Source organism: Babylonia areolata, chromosome 20 (assembly GCF_041734735.1).
Source record: "Babylonia areolata isolate BAREFJ2019XMU chromosome 20, ASM4173473v1, whole genome shotgun sequence".
Taxonomy (NCBI): domain Eukaryota; kingdom Metazoa; phylum Mollusca; class Gastropoda; order Neogastropoda; family Buccinidae; genus Babylonia; species Babylonia areolata.
The window spans coordinates 53,244,171-53,264,290 of NC_134895.1; the positions used below are offsets into that span (position 1 = coordinate 53,244,171).

The following is a 20,120-nucleotide window of genomic DNA, read 5'->3' on the forward strand; positions in this document are numbered from 1 at the left end:
GTGTGTGTGTGTGCTCGCACATGTGTGTGTGTGCGTGCGTGTGCGTGCATACATGTGTTTGTGTGTGCACGTGTGTGTGTGTGTGTGTGTGTGTTGACAACAGGAGTTACATGCATGGCTATACAGAGTGCCCAAAGGGGTCCAGAATGTGCCGGACCCTGAAGAAGGGGCTGTGCCAAGCTTGCCTCATCAGACTCAGACTGAAGGACTACCACGGCTGTGGACAGTACACTGGCTTCGGCAGCATAGTGCACAACGTCAGTTTTAATATCTCCGTCACCAACAAGTTTGGGGAAGTCGTCCTTCCTGTTCAAAAAATCAACCTGTTGGACTGGGGTGAGTATGTTGTCTGTAGCTAAGTCGTTGGGGGGTGGGGGGGGCGCGATGGGGGGGGGGGGTAGGTAGGGAGTCATTTGTCATAGGCTGGGAAAGCAAATCAGTCGTGTGTAATGTGAACTCTGCCAAGACGCAGGAGAATAACATGTGAGCGACAGTCGAGGAGTGATGGCCTAGAGGTAACGCATCCGCCTAGGAAGCGAGAGAATCTGTTCATGTATTCCTTACAGATGGCAACTAATGTATTCCTTATAGATGGCAAGATCATGTATTCCTGGTGACTGGTTCATGTATTCCTTTCAGATGGTGACTGGTTCATGTGTTACAGATGGTGACTGGTTCATGTATTCCTTTCAGATGGTGACTGGTTCATGTATTCCTTTCAGATGGTGACTGGTTCATTTGTTACAGATGGTGACTGGTTCTGGTTCATGTGTTACAGATGGTGACTGGTTCATGTGTTACAGATGGTGACTGGTTCATGTGTTACAGATGGTGACTGGTTCATGTATTCCTTTCAGATGGTGACTGGTTCATGTGTTACAGATGGTGACTGGTTCTGGTTCATGTGTTACAGATGGTGACTGGTTCGTGTGTTACAGATGGTGACTGGTTCGTGTGTTACAGATGGTGACTGGTTCATGTATTCCTTACAGGTAGTGGCTGGTTCATGTATTCCTTACTGGTAATGGCTGGTTCATGTATTCCTTACAGGTATGTATTCCTTACAGGTAGTGGCTGGTTCATGTATTCCTTACAGGTATGTATTCCTTACAGGTAATGGCTGGTTCATGTATTCCTTACAGGTAGTGGCTGGTTCATGTATTCCTTACAGGTATGTATTCCTTACAGGTAGTGGCTGGTTCATGTATTCCTTACAGGTGGCAGCTCGTTCCTGTATGCTCCTAGTTCCCAGTCTGTGACCTTGCTGTTTTCTTTGAAAAACAAAAAAACAAAACTACACGTTCCATTCAGAAAATGCCTTCTTTTTTTTTTTTCTTTTTTTTTAACACCCATCAGAATATCTGGAGTTTAACAGAAGAAACTGTGAGGTGGTTTCAGTGTGTTTAATAATTTCTTGCAGAGAAATTTAAATGAAGAAAGCACACAATCTGTGTTTCTGCTTCTGCTTCTGGTGATGATACTCCGGCGACAGCTAAACCTCCGCTTCTGCTGTCCCAGTCTGCGCCGCCGTCAGTTTTCAGGAAAGGGGGAAAGAGTTGTCCGGTCCGACAAAAACACGTTCCAGGTCATTGTTTCAGTGCAGCCAAACCCGTTTGCCCGTGTGGAGGTGGCGAGGAGAGGCCCCTCAGACCTGCACATGGTGGTGCGACCTTCACAGCAGTTTGACAAGGCCCACGTGGATCTGATGAATATGACCAAGCACCCGCTGCGCATTCAGTGGAGCGTGGACTTGGTCAGCGCCAGGGATCAGAGCTTGCTGCTGCCAGAGGGAATGGACTTTTACAACAGGTGTGTGTGTGTGTTTGTATGTGTGTGTGTGTGTGTGTGTGTTTGTATGTGTTTTTATTTGTGTGTGTGTGTGTGTGTTTGTTTGTATGTGTTTTTATTTTTGTGTGTGCGTGTTTGTTTGTTTGTGTGTGTGTGTGTGTGTGTGTGTTTGTGTGTATGTGTTTATTTAAGATAAGATAAGATAAGATAAGATAAGAATAACTTTATTATCTCCACCTGGAGAAATTTGGTCAGGTGCATTATCACAACATAGACAAGTAAACAACATGGGGACCATAACTGTAAAAGCCAACAACAGCCCCAACAAATATTACGAAGATACAAATGTAAAAAATATCACATACATCGTTTCATACATACATCCACACACTGCAGGTAATAACTAGTATTCTTAATGTAAAAACAGAAAGAATTAAGAAACATTATTTGAATATAATTATAAACATAGCCTACTATACTGCACATTGATTATAATAGACAGATAAGATAAGAATAAAGATGAATTGCGGAAAACCACAACCAGATAATCAGCACACACCCGCACCGCACCCCCGCACCCCACCCCACCCCACACACGCAGATAACTTGATCAAACAAGAGTAATAAACATATGTTCTCAAATAAAAGCATTTCACATATTCGCTTTTAAAAACATTGCAATTAATTATTACATCGTAATTATTAAGCACCAATATATTTAGAATATGGACGTTAGCATCAGACATATTCATTGTACATTCATCCTGCATATTGCATATTATTCTTCCTACATATTGCACATTCATTATAACCAATTGTCACGTTTTAAGCTCAGTAAACACACACACACACACACACACACACACACACACACACACACACACAAACACACACACACCACAACTAGAACAAGGTACAGCCTATCATGCACGGACTTTCACACGTCTCACATGAGAGTGCGCGCGCGCACACACACACACAGAGTTCTCAAGAATTTAAAAGGTGGATTGAACGTGGAATAAAAGTCTTCAGAGCTCTGGATTTCAACTTAAAAGTTCTGTAGCGTCGTCCTGATGGCAATAGCTCATAATACTTTGCTAAAATATGGGTGTCGTCAGTTGCTATCTGCCTGCTTTTTTTAACCACTCGACTTTCATACAGCTCTTGCATACTAGCTTGTTTCACTCCCACAATTTTACTGCATACACTCATGACATCGTTCAAAACACGCTTACTCCTCACTCCCAAACTTCCATACCAGCACATAAATGAAACTGTAAGCACAGACTCGATACAACATCGATAATAACTTTGAAGAATATTTGAATTTATACCAACATTTCTAAGCTTCTGTAAACAAAAAATTCTAGATTGACATTTCTTATGAATGGAATCAACATTTCTGTCAAAAGTCAGCTTATTGTCTAAGATGGTCCCTAAATATCTATATTCATTGACCCTCTCCACTGTTTGACCATCAATAACAAGGTCAGCTACAGGCAAGGGGTCTTTCCGAAAATCTATTAACATTTCTTTTGTTTTCAATACGTTGAGATCCAGATAGTTTTTCTCACACCAGGAACAGAACTTTTTAATTTCACTGAAATAAATAGCATCAGAGTTGGACAGATCTTCAATTGCTGAATCATCAGAATATTTTATGACAGGAGTTTCCTCCGTGCCTCTGCAGTCATTTGTGTACAGTGTAAAAAGAACAGGGGACATGTGTTTGTGTGTGTGTGTGTGTGTGTGTGTGTGTGTTTGTGTGTGTGTGTATGTGTGTGCATGCATGTGCACAGGTGTGATTCCGTGTGTGTGTGTTTAAGTGTATGTGTGTGTGTGTGTGTGTGTGTGTGTGTGTGTATGTGTGTGTGTACATTTTACTGATATTTATCCATTTATTTGTATAAATTGATGCGCAATGATTTATTGTCTTAACTCTATTACCGCATACCTGAGCTGGGTGGATTTTCACCTCTTGTGGGGTGCTCAGTGGCTGTTTCAGCCCAGAAATGTGATAATTTAATCCTTCACTCATCTCAAACATTGAAAGAGTTCATCTTGAACGCTGATATAAAACTGAGCTTCACACACAAGCACAAAACAAAAGATGATGAGAAGCACACGTTGTCACATTCAGCACAGAATTCAACACGAGTCCCGTCAGTATCGTAACCTTCTTCGTTACTTTCGTCCGTAACTACTAAGCCTTCATTTTCTCTGTTGTTGTGTTTATTTTCTGCATCACTTTGCTTGTCATCAGAACCACTTGGAACAACTTCATGAAGCACTCTTTAAGTGACACGACCACCCATCTCGTTCACTTTGCTTGTCATCAGAACCACTCGGAACAACTTCATGAAGCACTCTTTTAGTGACACGACCACCCATCTCGTTCACTTTGCTTGTCATCAGAACCACTTGGCACAACTTCATGAAGCACTCTTTAAGTGACACGACCACCCATCTCGTTCACTTTGCTTGTCATCAGAACCACTCGGAACAACTTCATGAAGCACTCTTTAAGTGACACGACCACCCATCTCGTTCACTTTGCCATCATCTTCGCAGCAAAATGATTGGCATCGAGTGCGTTGTTTCAACATTTGTGGATTCTAACGGATATCTTCTTCTTCTTCTTCTTCTTTGTTCGTGGGCTGCAACTCCCACGTTCACTCGTATGCACACGAGTGGGCTTTTACGTGTATGACCGTTTTTACCCCGCCATGTAGGCAGCCACACTCCGTTTTCGGGGGTTAACGGATATCAAACGGGTTTAGATCAGGGGAAGTTGGTCTGAAGATACATGGGTGATTGCTGAGTAGAATTATATGAGTTTTTTCCCTTAGACCGTTGGTGGTGAGTTTTTGTTTCGAGTTTCAGTTTCAGTTTCAGTTTCACTTTCTCAAGGAGGCGTCACTGCGTTCGGACAAATCCATACACACTACACCACATATGTTGAGCAGATGCCTGACCAGCAGCATAACCCAACGCGCTTAGTCAGGCCTTGAGTGCATGCTTACATATTTGTGTACCTATGAAAGTGGATTTCATTTTACGTAATATCGCCAGAGGACAACACTCTTGTTGCCATGGGTTCTTTTTCAGTGCGCCAAGTGCGTGCTGCACACGGGACCTCGGTTTATCGTCTCATCTGAAAGACTAGACGCTCAGTTGGATTTTCCAGTCAAACTTAGGAGAAAGGGCGAGAGCGGGATTCGAACCCACACCCTCACGGACTCTCTGTATTGGCAGCTGAGCGTCTTAACCATTCTGCCACCTTCCTCCTTTCGAGTCAAACTAGGTACGGAGATGTGTGTGTAATGTGCCGAAACATCAAGTGCGGATCTGTGTGCCGAATTTTCTGCACAGCCCATAGCTCCATGCGTATGTGCGTGGTACATCGTTATAAAGTTGATATGTGTGAGTGTGTGTCTGTGTGTTGTGACTTTGTGTGGCTTGTTTTTGGTCTTTCGACAGTCATTGTGAATTTGTATTTGACTCATTAGTTCTCATGTCTTTGTTTATGGTGAGCCTTATTTGAATATGTTTGTGTTTACAGTGAGCATGTGATTGCACAAAATTAATGTCCATGAAGATTGGTAAAATAGTTTTGATTTGATTTGATTTGATTTGATCAAGGTACGGCTTTGTTCGCAACCTGGAGGACGACCTGGAGGCTCTGAACCAAGTGCTGTTGGGGGATTTCCCCAACACTTCAAAGCTGTTGGTAAGGCAGAGTGCAGATTGTACATATGGCAGAATACTTTACACAGACACGTCAGGATCATGTTCTTTGTCACAAAAACAGCAGTTGAAGGTTTTTAGACACAACAACAAAAGGCAAGCAGACAGAATGAATTTTCACACTACAAGATGCATATGTTATGATGTGACATGTATTTTATAAACTTTTTTTTTTAATGAATTGTTTGCATATGCATTGAAAATGTGTATGTGCATGTTTTTGTATGTGTGTGTGTGTGTCTGTGTGTGCAAATTATATTCATCAGATATTTCTCTGTGCTGAAAATTATGTATGTATGTGTGTGTTTGTGTATACATGCACTTGTGTGTGTGTGTGGGCGTGTGAGGGGGGTGGTTGTGTGTGTGTGTACTATAATGATCACATATTTTTCCTCTCGTGTATTTTTTCCACCTGACAGTTATCCGAAAACCTGACCTGGCGTGGGCTAATGCGAATCAAACTTTTGTGTCTTCCAAGGAGCCTTCATGGGAATTTGGCTCTCAAAAATACTGCAAACTGCTGTCCAGTCTTTGGTTTCCCATCACTGGTCTGCCCTTGCCTGGATACTTCTACAACATATCTGTTCAAAGCTTTGCTCGCTACCCGGGCCAGAGAATCTTCTTGAATACTACAAAGACAGGCGAGGCTGGTAAGTGGGTTTGTTGAAAGTTGAATTGTTCCACAATTATGGCACTGGGAGTTCAAACCTTGAGTAGTTTCTGTTTGAAACAGAAGCAGGGGAAGATGTGCGCGCGCACACACACACACACACACACACACACAGTTCTCAAGAATTTAAAAGGTGGATTGAACGTGGAATAAAAGTCTTCAGAGCTGTGGATTTCAACTTTAAAGTTCTGTAGCGTTGTCCTGATGGCAATAGCTCATAATACTTTGCTAAGTATTGAGAGGTTTTCTGGGTGTAGGTGAGAGGTTTTCTGCTCACAGCTGAGAGGTTTTCTTGTAGGTGAGAGGTTTTATGGTTGTAGATGAGAGGTTTTCTGGGTGTAGGTGAGAGGTTTTCTGCTTGTAGGTGAGAGGTTTTCTGCTTGTAGATGAGAGGTTTTCTGCTTGTAGGTGAGAGGTTTTCTGCTTGTAGGTGAGAGGTTTTCTGCTTGTAGATGAGAGGTTTTCTGCTTGTAGGTGAGAGGTTTTCTGGGTGTAGGTGAGGGGTTTTCTGCTTGTAGGTGAGAGGTTTTCTGGTTGTAGATGAGAGGTTTTCTGGGTGTAGGTGAGAGGTTTTCTGGGTGTAGGTGAGAGGTTTTCTGGGTGTAGGTGAGAGGTTTTCTGGTTGTAGATGAGAGGTTTTCTGGGTGTAGATGAGGTTTTCTGGGTGTAGGTGAGAGGTTTTCTGCTCATAGCTGAGAGGTTTTCTTGTAGCTGAGAGGTTTTCTTGTAGGTGAGAGGTTTTCTGGGTGTAGGTGAGGGGTTTTCTGGGTGTAGGTGAGAGGTTTTCTGGGTGTAGGTGAGAGGTGTTTATGACTGTTCAAGGCCTGACTAAGCGCGTTGGGTTACGCTGCTGGTCAGGCATCTGCTTGGCAGATGTGGTGTAGCGTATATGGATTTGTCCGAACGCAGTGACACCTCCTTGAGCTACTGAAACTGAAACTGAAACTATGACTGTCCTTGTTGCAGCTCCGCAGGTAGGGCCTGGCCTGCACGACAGCTTTGCTTACTGCGAGGTCACGGGGACAGCATGCGTCTCCTGTGTCGTCCACTTCAGGGTAGGTCTGGGGCCATTGCTAATGACTCCTTGAATATTTGCAGTGTGTGTGTGTGTGTGCGTTTGTGTCTGTGTATGTGTCTGTGCACACAAAGTGGGTTCAGGCATCACAAGTCTGCGCATCCGTTGAAAAGGCAGGTGGGAAAAATCTCTGCCCTTGCAACCTCAAACCATTTGACAGTTGTGCCTGTCAGATGGGTGCAATAGCCGAGTGGTTAAAGCGTTGGACTTTCAGTCTGAGGGTCCCGGGTTCAAATTTCGGTAACGGCACCTGGTGGGTAAAGGGTGGAGATTTTTTCGATCTCTTTGGTCAACATATGTGCAGACCTGCTTGTGCCTGAACCCCCATCATGTGTATACGCAAACAGAAGATCAAATATGCATGTTAAAGATCCTGTAATCCATGTCAGCATTCGGTGGGTTATGGAAACAAGAACATACTCAGCATGCACACCCCCGAAAGCAGAGTATGGCAGCCTACATGGCGGGGTAAAAACGGTCATACATGTAAAAAAAAAAAAAAAGAAAAGCCCACTCATGTACACATGAATGAACATGGGAGTTGCAGCCCACGAACACAGAAGAAGAAGTGCCAGTCACACTCAGTACTGAATGGCGGGTATGGCTGAGAGCAGAGGACCAAGCCATGTGCTGATCAGAGAGCTGTTCATTCACAGTGCTCATTTTTTCCCTGTCAGGAAATCCCGCTGTGCAGAAGAGGGGGCGTGGTGACGCACTACACGGCCACCGTGACGCTGACCAACAGCAGCAGGCTGCAGCACCAAGGTGGATGCCGGGCCAACACCACCCAGGTGTTTGAGGCCAAAGGTCAGGACAACTCGGTGCTGATCCATGGCCTGGAGGCAGGGGGAGAGTACCTGCTCAGACTCCAGGCCCACAACGCTGCTGGGCCATCAGCTGCTTCCACAAAGATCCTGCACGTACACGCTGCTCCACGTAAGTTGATGAAGGTTCTGTCATGCCGCGATACAAAGTGACAGGTGATGTGTGTGGTGTTTTGTAACATGGCATGCTATTAAGGCAGTGGCACATTTATTATACTGCTCATTACTCGCAAAACAAAGGTTGCTTTTTGTATTTTCTTAACCTGAAACTCGTCAATCTCTGTGGTAATTTTCTCTGCTAATCATGATTTCTTTGGAAAATCAGCTTATTTGTAACAACCACGATCAGTAAATGATGTGTGATGTGATATGAGTGATAGAGAGGTCTGCTCAGAAGGCAGGTATTTAGAAAAAAAAAGGGGAGGAGGATGAGTTTGGTAATTGAGCTACAGCTGGGCAAGCTTTTCATAATGAAGACAGCTGATGAACCAGGACTTTCCCCAGACAGGTAGAGAGTTCCAGGCTTTGGAGAGTGTGGATGCTGTACAGGATGCTGACATTCCTGTCAGTATACATTACCCTTGTCACACACTGACAGTTGTTTGTTTGTTTGTTTTTTTTTGGTTTTTTTTTTTTTTTTTTTTTTTTTTTTTTTTTTTTTTTTTTTTGCTCTCCTTTCATCTTCAGTGCTGAAGCACTCTTCCTGAATTCTACAGACACAGCCACACCCAAGTCTGTTCTGCCACACCAGTTGCTGTGGCAACATGGCCAGCATAGTGGACTGACAGCTGGGAGGATGTGGGTTGAGTCCCAGCAGAGGGGGGTTATCTGTGGCATGTGGCCAGCTCCTGCCCAGTGTTGAGAGTGTCGATGACTCCAGCAGGAAGACTGGGACCCCATGTTCAAGGATCATCCGCTTCATGAATGTGTCTTTGGGTGTTGCTCAAATTTTCCTGAACAACACTGCATGTGTCTGGTTAATATTAATGCCAGGGTGAATTTTTAAAAAGAAATGTATTGAGCGCAGCCTTGTCACATAGTCCCAAACCTAAGTGGACGTACATAGCAGTTTTGTCATCATTTTCATCATCATTCATCATGAATGTCAGTATAGAAAATACAACAACAAAGAAACATTGTCCCAGATTCTGTAGCCTTTCAGGCCCTGCTGTCATGGTGATCTCAGTTTCGATCCCCAGTTTTATGCTGTGGGTGAGTTTCTCTCAAGGTCTGTGTTGTCGGCAGATTTATGTGTACTATGACTGGATGGTTGGAGGGGCAGTCTTCACTGCCACAGACCAAAACAATTCAACACTGATATTGACTCTGATGGGTTCAAACCCACATCCCTTCGTTCCACAGTAGAAATGACTTCATCACGGCAGCTGTCCACTGTGATTGTGTTTGGCTCACTTCTGTGAACAAAGTGAGTCTGTGTAATGACCTAGCGTGTCGGTTGTCTGCAGTGTCTGTCCATGTGTGTGCCTGTGTGTTCATGGTAAACTTCAGCATAGGCATTTTCTCGGATGCTATCAGCGGCATAGAAACCAAGGTTGTCAGGATGACAGGTATGAATGAGACCTTTAAAGTCATCCCTTTATGGGGATATAGTAGACATGGTGAGGGGTCAAAGGTCAAGGTCATACTTTGGCAAAATATAAAACGCTTGATAGAGAACATCTTACCAACTTAACCAAATGTGGCCTTGTGACTGGTAGAGGGTACAGTATGATCTCTAAAGAAATTCAAAGGTTAAAGGTCAAGGTCACAATGTGTCATAATGATGTTGATAGGAAATATTTCTGCATGCAAGAGAGTGGTCTTCAATATAATCTACAGCAAGCTTAGTACAATGATTGGTCATGGTGAATAGAAACAAGGTCAAGGTCACAACATTGCCTGTTTGGGAAAATGTAAAAGCATGGTAAAACTTTGGATTACATCCAATTTTCATTCAACATGGTATACCATGTAGTGATTTCTTTTGGCCAGATCCTCAGTGCTTTGTAAATTTAGAAGTCAAAGGTCAATGTCACATCATTGTGTCTGTTTGCCATATAATGTTTTGCAGTGTGTTTTTTGGTGATTCCTTTGTTGGATTGAGTGCGAATCACAAGCGAGTCTTGAAGGCCTTGTCTGTCTTGTGTTTAGATATTCAAAATTTTTAGTGTATTGTATTACTTTTTTGTCACATTCAGATTTACATGAACAAAATCCAGGCTGCCATCTTGGGGGTTGTAGCGAGTATTCTTCAACCACAGAGCAGTCTACCTGTTTGGGGTTTTCCCTTTCCACATGTGTACTGTGTATCAGATAACCTTCCAGAATGAGTATTTTCTTCGTGAAATTTTGGATGATGAGGATTTTGTTGCTTTTGGTTCTTCTGTGTGGGCTGATTGCATTGCTGCACATGGGATCTCAGTGTGTCAGCTGAGTTGTTAAGAACTTGATGGAGTAGGAAGAAAGTTGTGGCCTGTCCAAGGATCAACATGATTTTGCATTTCATGATTGCATGATACTTGTTCTTGTTTCACTTTCTAACACAGTTGCATTTTTCTCTCTCTGTCTCTCTCTCTCTTTCTATCTCTCTCTGTCTTTCTGTCTCTGTCTCTGTGTGTCTTTGTGTCTGTGTGTCTGTCTCTCTCTCTGTTTTCCACTTTGCAGGCATTTAGTGTGTGAATGGCACTGTGAACGCACAAATCTAAGTGTGGAAATTTATACGTGCCCTGTATAGATAAAGTTTATTTAAATGTCATGAATGTGTTTGCACACATGTATATGCGGTATCTGACAAGAAAATGAATGTTTGTGCGTTGCTTTATTGTTTATTATTATTATTATGACAATTGTTTATTGTTTATTATCTTTTTTTTTTAAGCACCAACTGCGCCTCGAAACATTGTGTTGGAGATAAAGGAATCGGCATCACTGTTGATCTTTGACCTTTACTGGGCTCCCCCTGACTATGACCAGCATGACCAGCTCCAGTATTTTGTACACCACTGCAATGCCACCCTCAGGCCCAGCAAGTCCAATTCCTTCATGCAATATTCCCATTGTGTGGTAAGATGCTTTTGATTGATTGACTGATATGGACACTAATACAGTGCCTATCCTCGTTCGGAGACCAAGCTCTAAGCACTTTACAAACACGGGGTCATTTGCACAACAGGCTGCCTACCTGGGTAGAGCCGACTGACGGCTGCCACTGGGCGCTCATCATTCGTTTCCTGTGTCATTCTATCAGATTTCAGGCATGCACACATACACACTGAGACAGACATGTAACATTTTACATGTATGACCGTTTTGTTTATTTACCCCACCATGTAGGCAGTTATACTCAGTTTTTGGGGATGTGCATGCTGGGAATGTTCTTGTTTCCATATCCAACCAAATGCCGACATGGATTACAGGATCTTTAACATGCATATTTGATCTTCTGCGTGCGAATACACACGAAGGGGGTTTAGGCACTAGCAGGTCTGCACATATGTGTTGACCTGGGAGACCGGAAAATCTCCACCCTTTACCCATCAGGTACCGTCGCCGAGATTCCAACCCGGGACCCTCAGATTGAAAGTCCAGTGCTTCAACCATTCGGCTGTTGCTTTCCTTCCATCAGTCCATATGATTTTACATTTGCATTCTTGAAGATAATCTTTTGTTAGCTAGAGGATGTATGGGGGCAGCAGTGTGTTTTGTACGTGAGGTTAATTGTGTTGGTATTTGATTTTAAGAGTCATTTGTGGTTTTATGTATTATGTTTGTAAATGATGATCAATATGCAGACGTGTACCCTGCTTAAGAATACTTTTTATTTTTACGGAATACTTTCACAATGGAATGCTGAGTCCTGTCCTAATTTGGATGGAGTGCTCTTTTGTCTGTTGATGAGAATGGCCCCGCCCCAAAGGTCAGTGACATTGTGACCCACTGGTCACATTACAGCAGCTCAGTACTGTCCCTTAGAGTCTCTCTCTCTCTCTCTCTCTCTCTCTAACACACACACACACACACACAAACATACACACATGTGCACACACACACACACACACACACACACACACATGTGCACACACACACACACAAACATACACACATGTGCACACACACACACACACACACACACACACACATAAACATACACACATGTGCACACACACACACACACACACACACACACACACACACACACACACAAACATACACACATGTGCACACACACACACACACACAAACATACACACATGTGCACACACACACACACACACACACACACACAGAGGAATCAGCATACCTTCAGGCATCTCCCCATCAGGTGTTTGCTCAGAGGGTTTAGTAATACCAGTCAGAACTACAATCAGTAATTCATCCATGACAAAGCAGACCGCTGTTGACTAGTGGCTTGTGTTCCAGACAGTTTAGTGACAGGATGCAGGTTCCTGCCTATCAGAGGTGTGTGTTTTGGGCCCAGGGCTAGCTCCTCCCCTCAGCTGAGTATTTAGTATTTTATTTATTTATGATATTTTTACTTTTTTTTCTTTTTCTTTTTTTTTTCTTTTTTTTGTATTGGTTTTTTGGTTGTTGTTGTTTTTGGTTTATTTATTTACTTTTTTTTATTACTTTTTTTGTTTGTTTGTTGTTTGTTGGGTTAAGCTGCTGGTCAGGCATCTGCTTGGTAGATGTGGTGTAGCGTATATGGATTTGACCAAATGCAGTGACGCCTCCTTGAGCTACTGATACTGATACTGTTTGTTCCCCCACCCCACCCCACTCCACCCCACCCCCCAGACTAACATGGTGTCCAGACCTGTGGAGAAGGGTGTCAGCACATTCTCCTTCATTCAAACTGCTCCTCGAGACAAGGACCTTACAGCCGCTTTCTTCGTTTCCACGGTAACGCCTGACGGACGCAGCAGTGGGCTGCAGAAAGTGGGCTGTTTTTACAGCAGAAATGGATGTGAGTCACTCCCTGCCTTCTGTGCAAGGGGAAGTGGGTAGTGTTGGCTTTGGGGTTTTCATGTGTGCGTGTGTGTGTGTGTTTGTGTTGTCTTGTTGGGTTTTTATTTATGCTTATCAGCAACTGTTCTTTCTTCAAAGGAAAACAAATTGGGGAAAAACAAAACACAAAAAAAACACATCAAGTTACCCATCCTAGTCAAAATCAGACCAGTTGAAAGTTTATGGGCCAGTCTTTTTGTATGACATTGGTTTTAGTCTTTCAGACTTTATAAACTCTCTGGGCTGTATAGATTCAGGACTGCATGAATTCTGTCTTTTTATGTGTGTGTTTGTTAACAGTTTTGTCACTTTGAACAACTGAACAGCGACTGGCAGATTTTAGTTTTCTATTAAAAGACAACAACTTTGTGTGAAGTGAAAAAAAAAGGAAACCAAAGAAAACAGACAAGCAAAACAAACAATAGACATTTTGTATAAACAAATTTGATTACAGTACTATGCAGTCACATTGACATGGTGTATATGTCGTAAAATCACACTTGTCATTGAACATGTCAGAAACTGTCGTTCATCTGTTCTATGTCCAAGAACATTGGCTTAAAATTGTTTCATTCCACATAGGATTTGTACACATTATTGTTTATTTTCACTTTGAGTAATTACCTTTTCAACTGAGTGGTTAACCGCTTTTAGGAAAATAGATTTGGTTAGAATATTTACATCTAACATTTCTAAATATGTAAGCTGGCAAATGGTAAGATAAAATCAAATGTGTCGCCAGTTTTTACATGTTCATCAGTTCCAAAAACTGCACTGTTTAGCGATAATGCATCTTCTTCTTTCATATCTGCCCGCCGAAGATTCTGGCATTATACAAGGGTTCCGGTTTGCTGTTGTGTTGTGGGGTTTGTTTGGGTAGTCAGTGCCTAACTAAGGGGACTGGGGCCACACACCCCTATTTCAGGCCTCTAGACAGTGTTGGTAGGCCGTACTTTGTTGTGGGTGGGAAGGAAGTTTGAAATTGGGGAGGGGGGGGGGAGGAGGTCAGAAGTAGGATTGGAGGCTGTCCGCCGAGGCTGATATTGCCTCAGGCGGGAGCTTGTTGTACTCCCTGGTAGTGCGGGGAAAGAAGGTAAATTTCCTGCAGTCCCTGTACCAGGTTTCTGTGGTGTACTGTAGGCATGAAGTGCTGTATCATCTTTTTCAGCCAGTCGATGAACAGCATATCCAGAGCCAACCAAAAGCTTTGTGCATGTGCACAATACAATAAAAACAAGAGAGGCAAGGCCTTCAAGACTCACTTTAAAAAAAAAAAAAATGAATCGTTAAAATGTGTTCTGTATTTGCTATTATAAAACTTCACGTTAAAAAAAAAAGAAAAAAAAAAGTCCTAACCAGATTCAAATTAAGTCCCCTAGCATTAATTACAGAGTATTTTCCCTTTTTTACTACCTGCACCAAAACATTAGCAAAATAAATAAAACTTCCATGCTTAGCAAAAGAAGTTCCTGTTTGAACAAAAAATGATAATAATGACTGCTCTTGTTGTTGGGTCAAATATCAGATCAAATTGTTCTTGGGTCAAATATCAGATCAAAGTGCCAAGTTTAGAGAATACAAAAAAATATAAATATAACAGTAAATACAGTTTGCATATAATTAGGCTTCATTTTTTATTTTTTTTGTGCCCATCCCAGAGGTGCAATATTGTTTTGAACAAGATGACTGGAAAGAACTGAATTTGTCCTATTTTTATGCCAAATTTGGTGTCAACTGACAAAGTATTTGCAGAGAAAATGTCAATGTTAAAGTTTACCACGGACACACAGACACACACACACACACACACACACACACACACACAGACAACCGAACACCAGGTTAAAACATAGACTCACTTTGTTTACACAAGTGAGTCAAAAATGTTCAGTTGCATCTCTTACATCATTACACCAATCATATTTATTTGAATCAGTTGAACCCATAGCATTCAAAACACATTTTGAGCAATGATTGTGGGCATTATTCTTATTTTCAGCAATATCAGTATGACATCTCTTATTCTATGAATGTTTTTCGCACGGAACATCTGTGGAATACTGTGGAGTTTTTGTGTAATAATTATGAGCTGAATGTTTCTGTGCAGTGCAGAGTAAAGTATCGGTGCAGACAGTGATACCCAGTGCTGATGCCCTGAGCGTGAGATTCCCCTTGCCCTGCGGTGAAGATCATCGTCATCGATATGATCGCCCTGATTGGTATGCCATTGGCGTCAGGAGGCTGGACAGTTTAGTGGACAGTTGCAAAGAAAGCTGTGGCAAGCTAATGGCACAAACTGGTAAGCGCTTTTATTTCTTCTTTGTCAAAGCAACCCATTGAAATTGACGCTTAGGTTTCATTTACATTGGTAAACAAGATAATACCACTATAAATGTATGTACTAGGGTCTCTACTTTTCACTCTTTCTGTTTTAGTATCTCATGCTGTGAGTTGTCAATTATTTTGATTTGTTTTTAGTCATAGGAAAAGGTGGTCAAACATTGCTTCTGTTGAAATAAAAGACTGTTAGACTTTGTTGTACTTCAAGAAAATATTCCTCAAAATTATGATGTAATTGGTGTCCATAATTTTACAGACATTTGGTGATTTCTTCATTATTGGAACTTTTGCTGGAAGTAAACCATGCATGATGATTTGTGTGTTGTCAGTGTTTCTTGTCTTTGTAACGTACATGTGTTTGAATGTGTACTTCTTTATCTATGACTCGTGACTCAAGAATGCAAGTTTTTTGTTGTTGTTTTCTTTTCTTTTCTTTCTTTTTTTTTTTTTCTATTCCCATAGATTATGTCCAGTTGCCACTGACGCCACAAGACAACCTGCAGGGGGGGATAAAGTATGATTGGCGAGGTTTGGAGGCGGGAAAGGGGTACTGTGTGGGGGTGAGTGTTGGACACAGCGGACAGTTACTAAGGTGGTCCTGCCTCACTGCCAACACCACTGCAGGTCAGTTGATCTCTTTTTTGTTGTTGTAGTTGTTTTTGATTTTTAGTTCATTTATAACAAAGTTGATAATTCTTTTTAAGATTTTTGATTCATTCTAAGACAACAAGAAAATGAATGAAGTAAGATGATCAGTATCAGTAGCTCAGGGAGGCGTCACTGCATTTAGACAAATCCATATACGCTACACCACAACTGCCAAGCAGATGCCTGACCAGCAGCGTAACCCAACGCGCTTAGTCAGGCCTTGAGAAAATAAATAAATGAATGAATAATTTTTTATATATATAAAAAAAATAAAGAAGTAAATGAATATTTAAATATGAAAAAAAAAGAAAAAAGATTGTAAGATGAATGAATTAAAAAGAAAAGCAGCAGAATATGGGAAATGAGATAGAAAAATGTGTATATATGTGAATCTGAAAATGATAACGCAGTCAATAGTGCAATGAAAGCATCATGATAAATTGTTGTGTGAGGACCATTCATCCACCCAAAGTATATTCATATCAGTGTTACCAAATTATGAATAGGTTGTTCATACAGCTTCCTTTCTATAGTCGTAATAGATTCTGGTTTTGTTCTAGTTAGATCCTAAATGTGAGGCTCTCTGGATTATACAATGTATCCTCCGAAGTGAAAAAAATCAAAATTTTACAAATCATAAGGGGCAGCATGATATAAGGTGCATATTCAAATAATAAGCAAATGCTGAAAAGATAAAAGTTCAAAGAAACAAACTTTAGCTTTTAGAGCAGCTTGAGAAATTGCTTACAAAAACATGGAATACCCATGCATGCACGCACACATAGAATAGAATAGAATAGAATATGTCTTTATTACCAAGGAATATTGGGGGGGATAGTACATAACAAAATATGAATATAAATCTAAAATCATATACAAACACAGATACAAACAATACACACATTCATACTCACATTCGCACAGTTTTGCCTGCCAAGAAGCCAAAACATTGTGACATATGGAAATCACTGACAAACATGAGGTAGAAATTTAGCATTAATCCTTCCGCTGCCTGGGAAAATAAGATTTATGTGAAATCTGTTTGCCAGGTGTGTGGGGTTTTTTCACAAAAAAACGGGTATATATTTTCAAATAATTCTGTGCAATTTGTTATTGGAGGGAGACCCATGAAAGTTATATATTTTCAGATAGATAAGTGAATTAAGAATACAAAACATATGATGTTTTCAAATCTTGTGTTTTTCCATAGCCATGCAATTGTTTTGAAATCGGCGTTCTGTTTATCGTCAGATTTTCAACTTGTTCATTGTGAATACTAGTCTGGTCATTTGCACAGTATTATAATATTTTTTTTGAAAAATTGATAATAACTATACACACAAATTATACTAAAACAACCACAATACGAAAAAAGAGAGAGAGACATATACTTGATATGACTACTTTTAGCAATAACAACTTTGATGTGACTGTCCAGTCCTTTCAGTCAAATCAGTTTTCTTGAAAAACCATGCCCGTCAGCCAAAGCCAAGAGCTGTTTCATTTCAAACACATTTGTATCTGTCCATACTGATAGTCTGGGGTACTTTTTTTTCTGCCTGCCTGGATTTGTCTGTATCTGTTGGAGTGTCTGCTGTGCATACAAATTGGTTTCCTCAACAAAGTTATGATTTAGATTATCATCTACAAAAAACAAAAAAAAAGTGAAAAAGTCAGTGCAGCCCATGTTGTGTGGTCTTTCTTCAGTCCGCTGTCTCCAGTAATGTCGGCAGTATCAGGCTGAATGAATGTGGAGTAATGGCCTAGAGGTAACATGTCTGCCTAGGAAGCAAGAGAATCTGAGCGCACTGGTTCGAATCATGGCACAGTCGCCAGTATTTTCTCCCCCTCCACTAGACCTTGAGTGGTGGTCTGGACACTAGTCATTCGGATGAGACAATAAACCAAGGCGCAGCATGCACACTGCGCACGTAAAAGAACCTGCGGCAACAAAAGGGTTGTCACTGGCAAAATTCTGTAGAAAAACCCAATTCGATAGGAAAACAAATCAAAAAAACAAAACAAAAACAAAACTGCATGCAGAAAAAAATACAAATAAAATGGGTGGCGCTGTCAGTGTAGTGACGCGCTCTCCCTTGGGAGAGCAGCCCGAATTTCACACAGAGAAATCTGTTGTGACAAAAAAAAACAAAAAAAAACAACAGTACAATATGATACGATATAATACAATACAATACAATACAATACAATACAATGATACTTGTCGGTCCTACATGATCCCCTCAAACAGTATGGCCGCTCCCCCCCCACCCCCTCCCCAGCCCCCCACCCCCCCTCCCCTTCCCCTCCTCTTCCCCCTCTCTTCCCCCTCTCTGACCCAGTACACCATGTCCAGTTAGCCCTGTCACCTCACCCTATTTCCACCTCTACATCTCCCCCGCTTTGGCTCAGTACCAACAATGTCATTCCCACCGTGTACTGCCCTATTTCAGTTGCGTCACTCTCAGTCATGTGGGTGGAGTCTGCTTTGTCCAGTGTCACTCACTCTTTTGGCAGTCTCTTGATTGCCCCCTCAATTTTCTGTCTAATCGTACGATAAAAGTCGATCACAGTCTTCGTCTTCAGGTTGACAGTTAATTTCTTTCTGAGCTGCTAAAGAAAGCAGTTTTGGTCAGTTTGGTGCAACTCGGATTGCACAGCTTGAGTGTAGATCTAGCTTTCAGTTAAATCTAGAAAGATTCCCCAAGCTAAAGCTACCAGTGTTTTTGTCAACAATCTCAATTACAAGCCAGGGAAAAGTCCGAATATTACAGTGACCAATTATCTCGTCACTATGCCAGTGAAGCTTAAATGGCTGTAACGACGAATTATCTTGTCATGTAGGCAACTTAAAGGTTAATGGATTGATGGCTTTCCCTTCAAGGGAAGTTGATGACATCATCATCAGAACACTTCACATGTTCCGTCTCTTCCTTGTTTCTTTTGTGAATGTGAGTTGTGTGTTTGTTTGTTTTCTTCTGATTTATTGGAAGGTTTTATTCCTTGTTCTCTGCCATCAACATCATATTCCCAGGTTCAGAAGTCAATTTCAACAGGATTTTGATTCACGACAGCATTTTAAAAGATTTTAATCACAAAATTATCACCTGGTAGTGCGTAAGATACGGTAGTGCACTTGTCTTTCAGTGTATCATGATAATTGTGGTTATTGGCGACATGCTCTCCATTTAGGATCAGGATCAGGATTTGGGGCGTTGTTTTATACAACTTAGCCATTTTTGGCTTTTTATGCCCCTTCAAATTTATTCCTTCACATTGTTGGTCAGGTCGTTGACTAGCTCAGTCATTTTATCCATCAAAGTCATTTAGATGAATACGATGAGAAAACAGTGAAGTGAATCCAGTTTCAGCGTGGTCTGGCGGGACTTCAGGACTCTCGAGGCAAAAACGTGGTGGGTGTGTGGCACATCTTGCGAGTGGGAATGGGTTAAAAACAAAATTGTGACCAGTTTAGATATGTATTGTATTGTATTACTCTTTTTTGTCACAACAGATTTCTCTGTGTGAAATTCAGGCTGCTGTCCCCAGGGAGAGCATGTTGCTGCACTGAGAGCACCACCCATTTAAAAAAATTTTTTTCCTGCATGCAGTTTTTATGTCTTCCTATCGAAGTGAATTTTTCTACAGAATTTTGCCAGGGACAACCATTTTGTTGCCGTGGGTTCTTTTACAAGCATTTAGTGCATGCTGCACACTGGACCTCAGTTTATCGTCTCATCCGAATGACTAGCGTCCAAACCACCACTCAAGGTCTAATGGAGGTGAAGAAAATGCTGGTGACTGTGCCGGGATTCGAACCAGTATGCTCAGATTCTCAGGTGTTACCTCTAGGCTATCACTGGGTGTATGTGTGAATGTGTGTCTTCATATTTTACATTTATTTGCTTATTTATCATCATTGTTGTCTATTTTTTCTTTTTTTAATTATTACTACTACCATTTTTATATTATAATTATTATTTATTTATTTATTTATGTAAGCTTATCTATTATTTATTTATTT

At 41.4% G+C, this 20,120-nt stretch overlaps 1 protein-coding gene across 9 annotated transcripts in view; it reads left to right on the forward strand.

Annotated features, from left to right (window-relative positions):
- Window positions 1-20,120, forward strand: part of LOC143294722 (uncharacterized) — a 60,968-nt gene that overhangs the window by 29,913 nt on the left and 10,935 nt on the right. For all 9 annotated transcript variants that reach the window (XM_076606154.1, XM_076606153.1, XM_076606156.1 and 6 more), the window contains 10 exons: window positions 104-336; window positions 1,599-1,809; window positions 5,431-5,518; window positions 6,014-6,185; window positions 7,172-7,260; window positions 7,958-8,216; window positions 10,983-11,167; window positions 12,899-13,067; window positions 15,216-15,407; window positions 15,911-16,072. In XM_076606154.1, coding sequence (XP_076462269.1) covers window positions 104-336; window positions 1,599-1,809; window positions 5,431-5,518; window positions 6,014-6,185; window positions 7,172-7,260; window positions 7,958-8,216; window positions 10,983-11,167; window positions 12,899-13,067; window positions 15,216-15,407; window positions 15,911-16,072 — 1,760 coding nt within the window. The remainder of the gene's footprint in view (window positions 1-103; window positions 337-1,598; window positions 1,810-5,430; window positions 5,519-6,013; window positions 6,186-7,171; window positions 7,261-7,957; window positions 8,217-10,982; window positions 11,168-12,898; window positions 13,068-15,215; window positions 15,408-15,910; window positions 16,073-20,120) is intronic.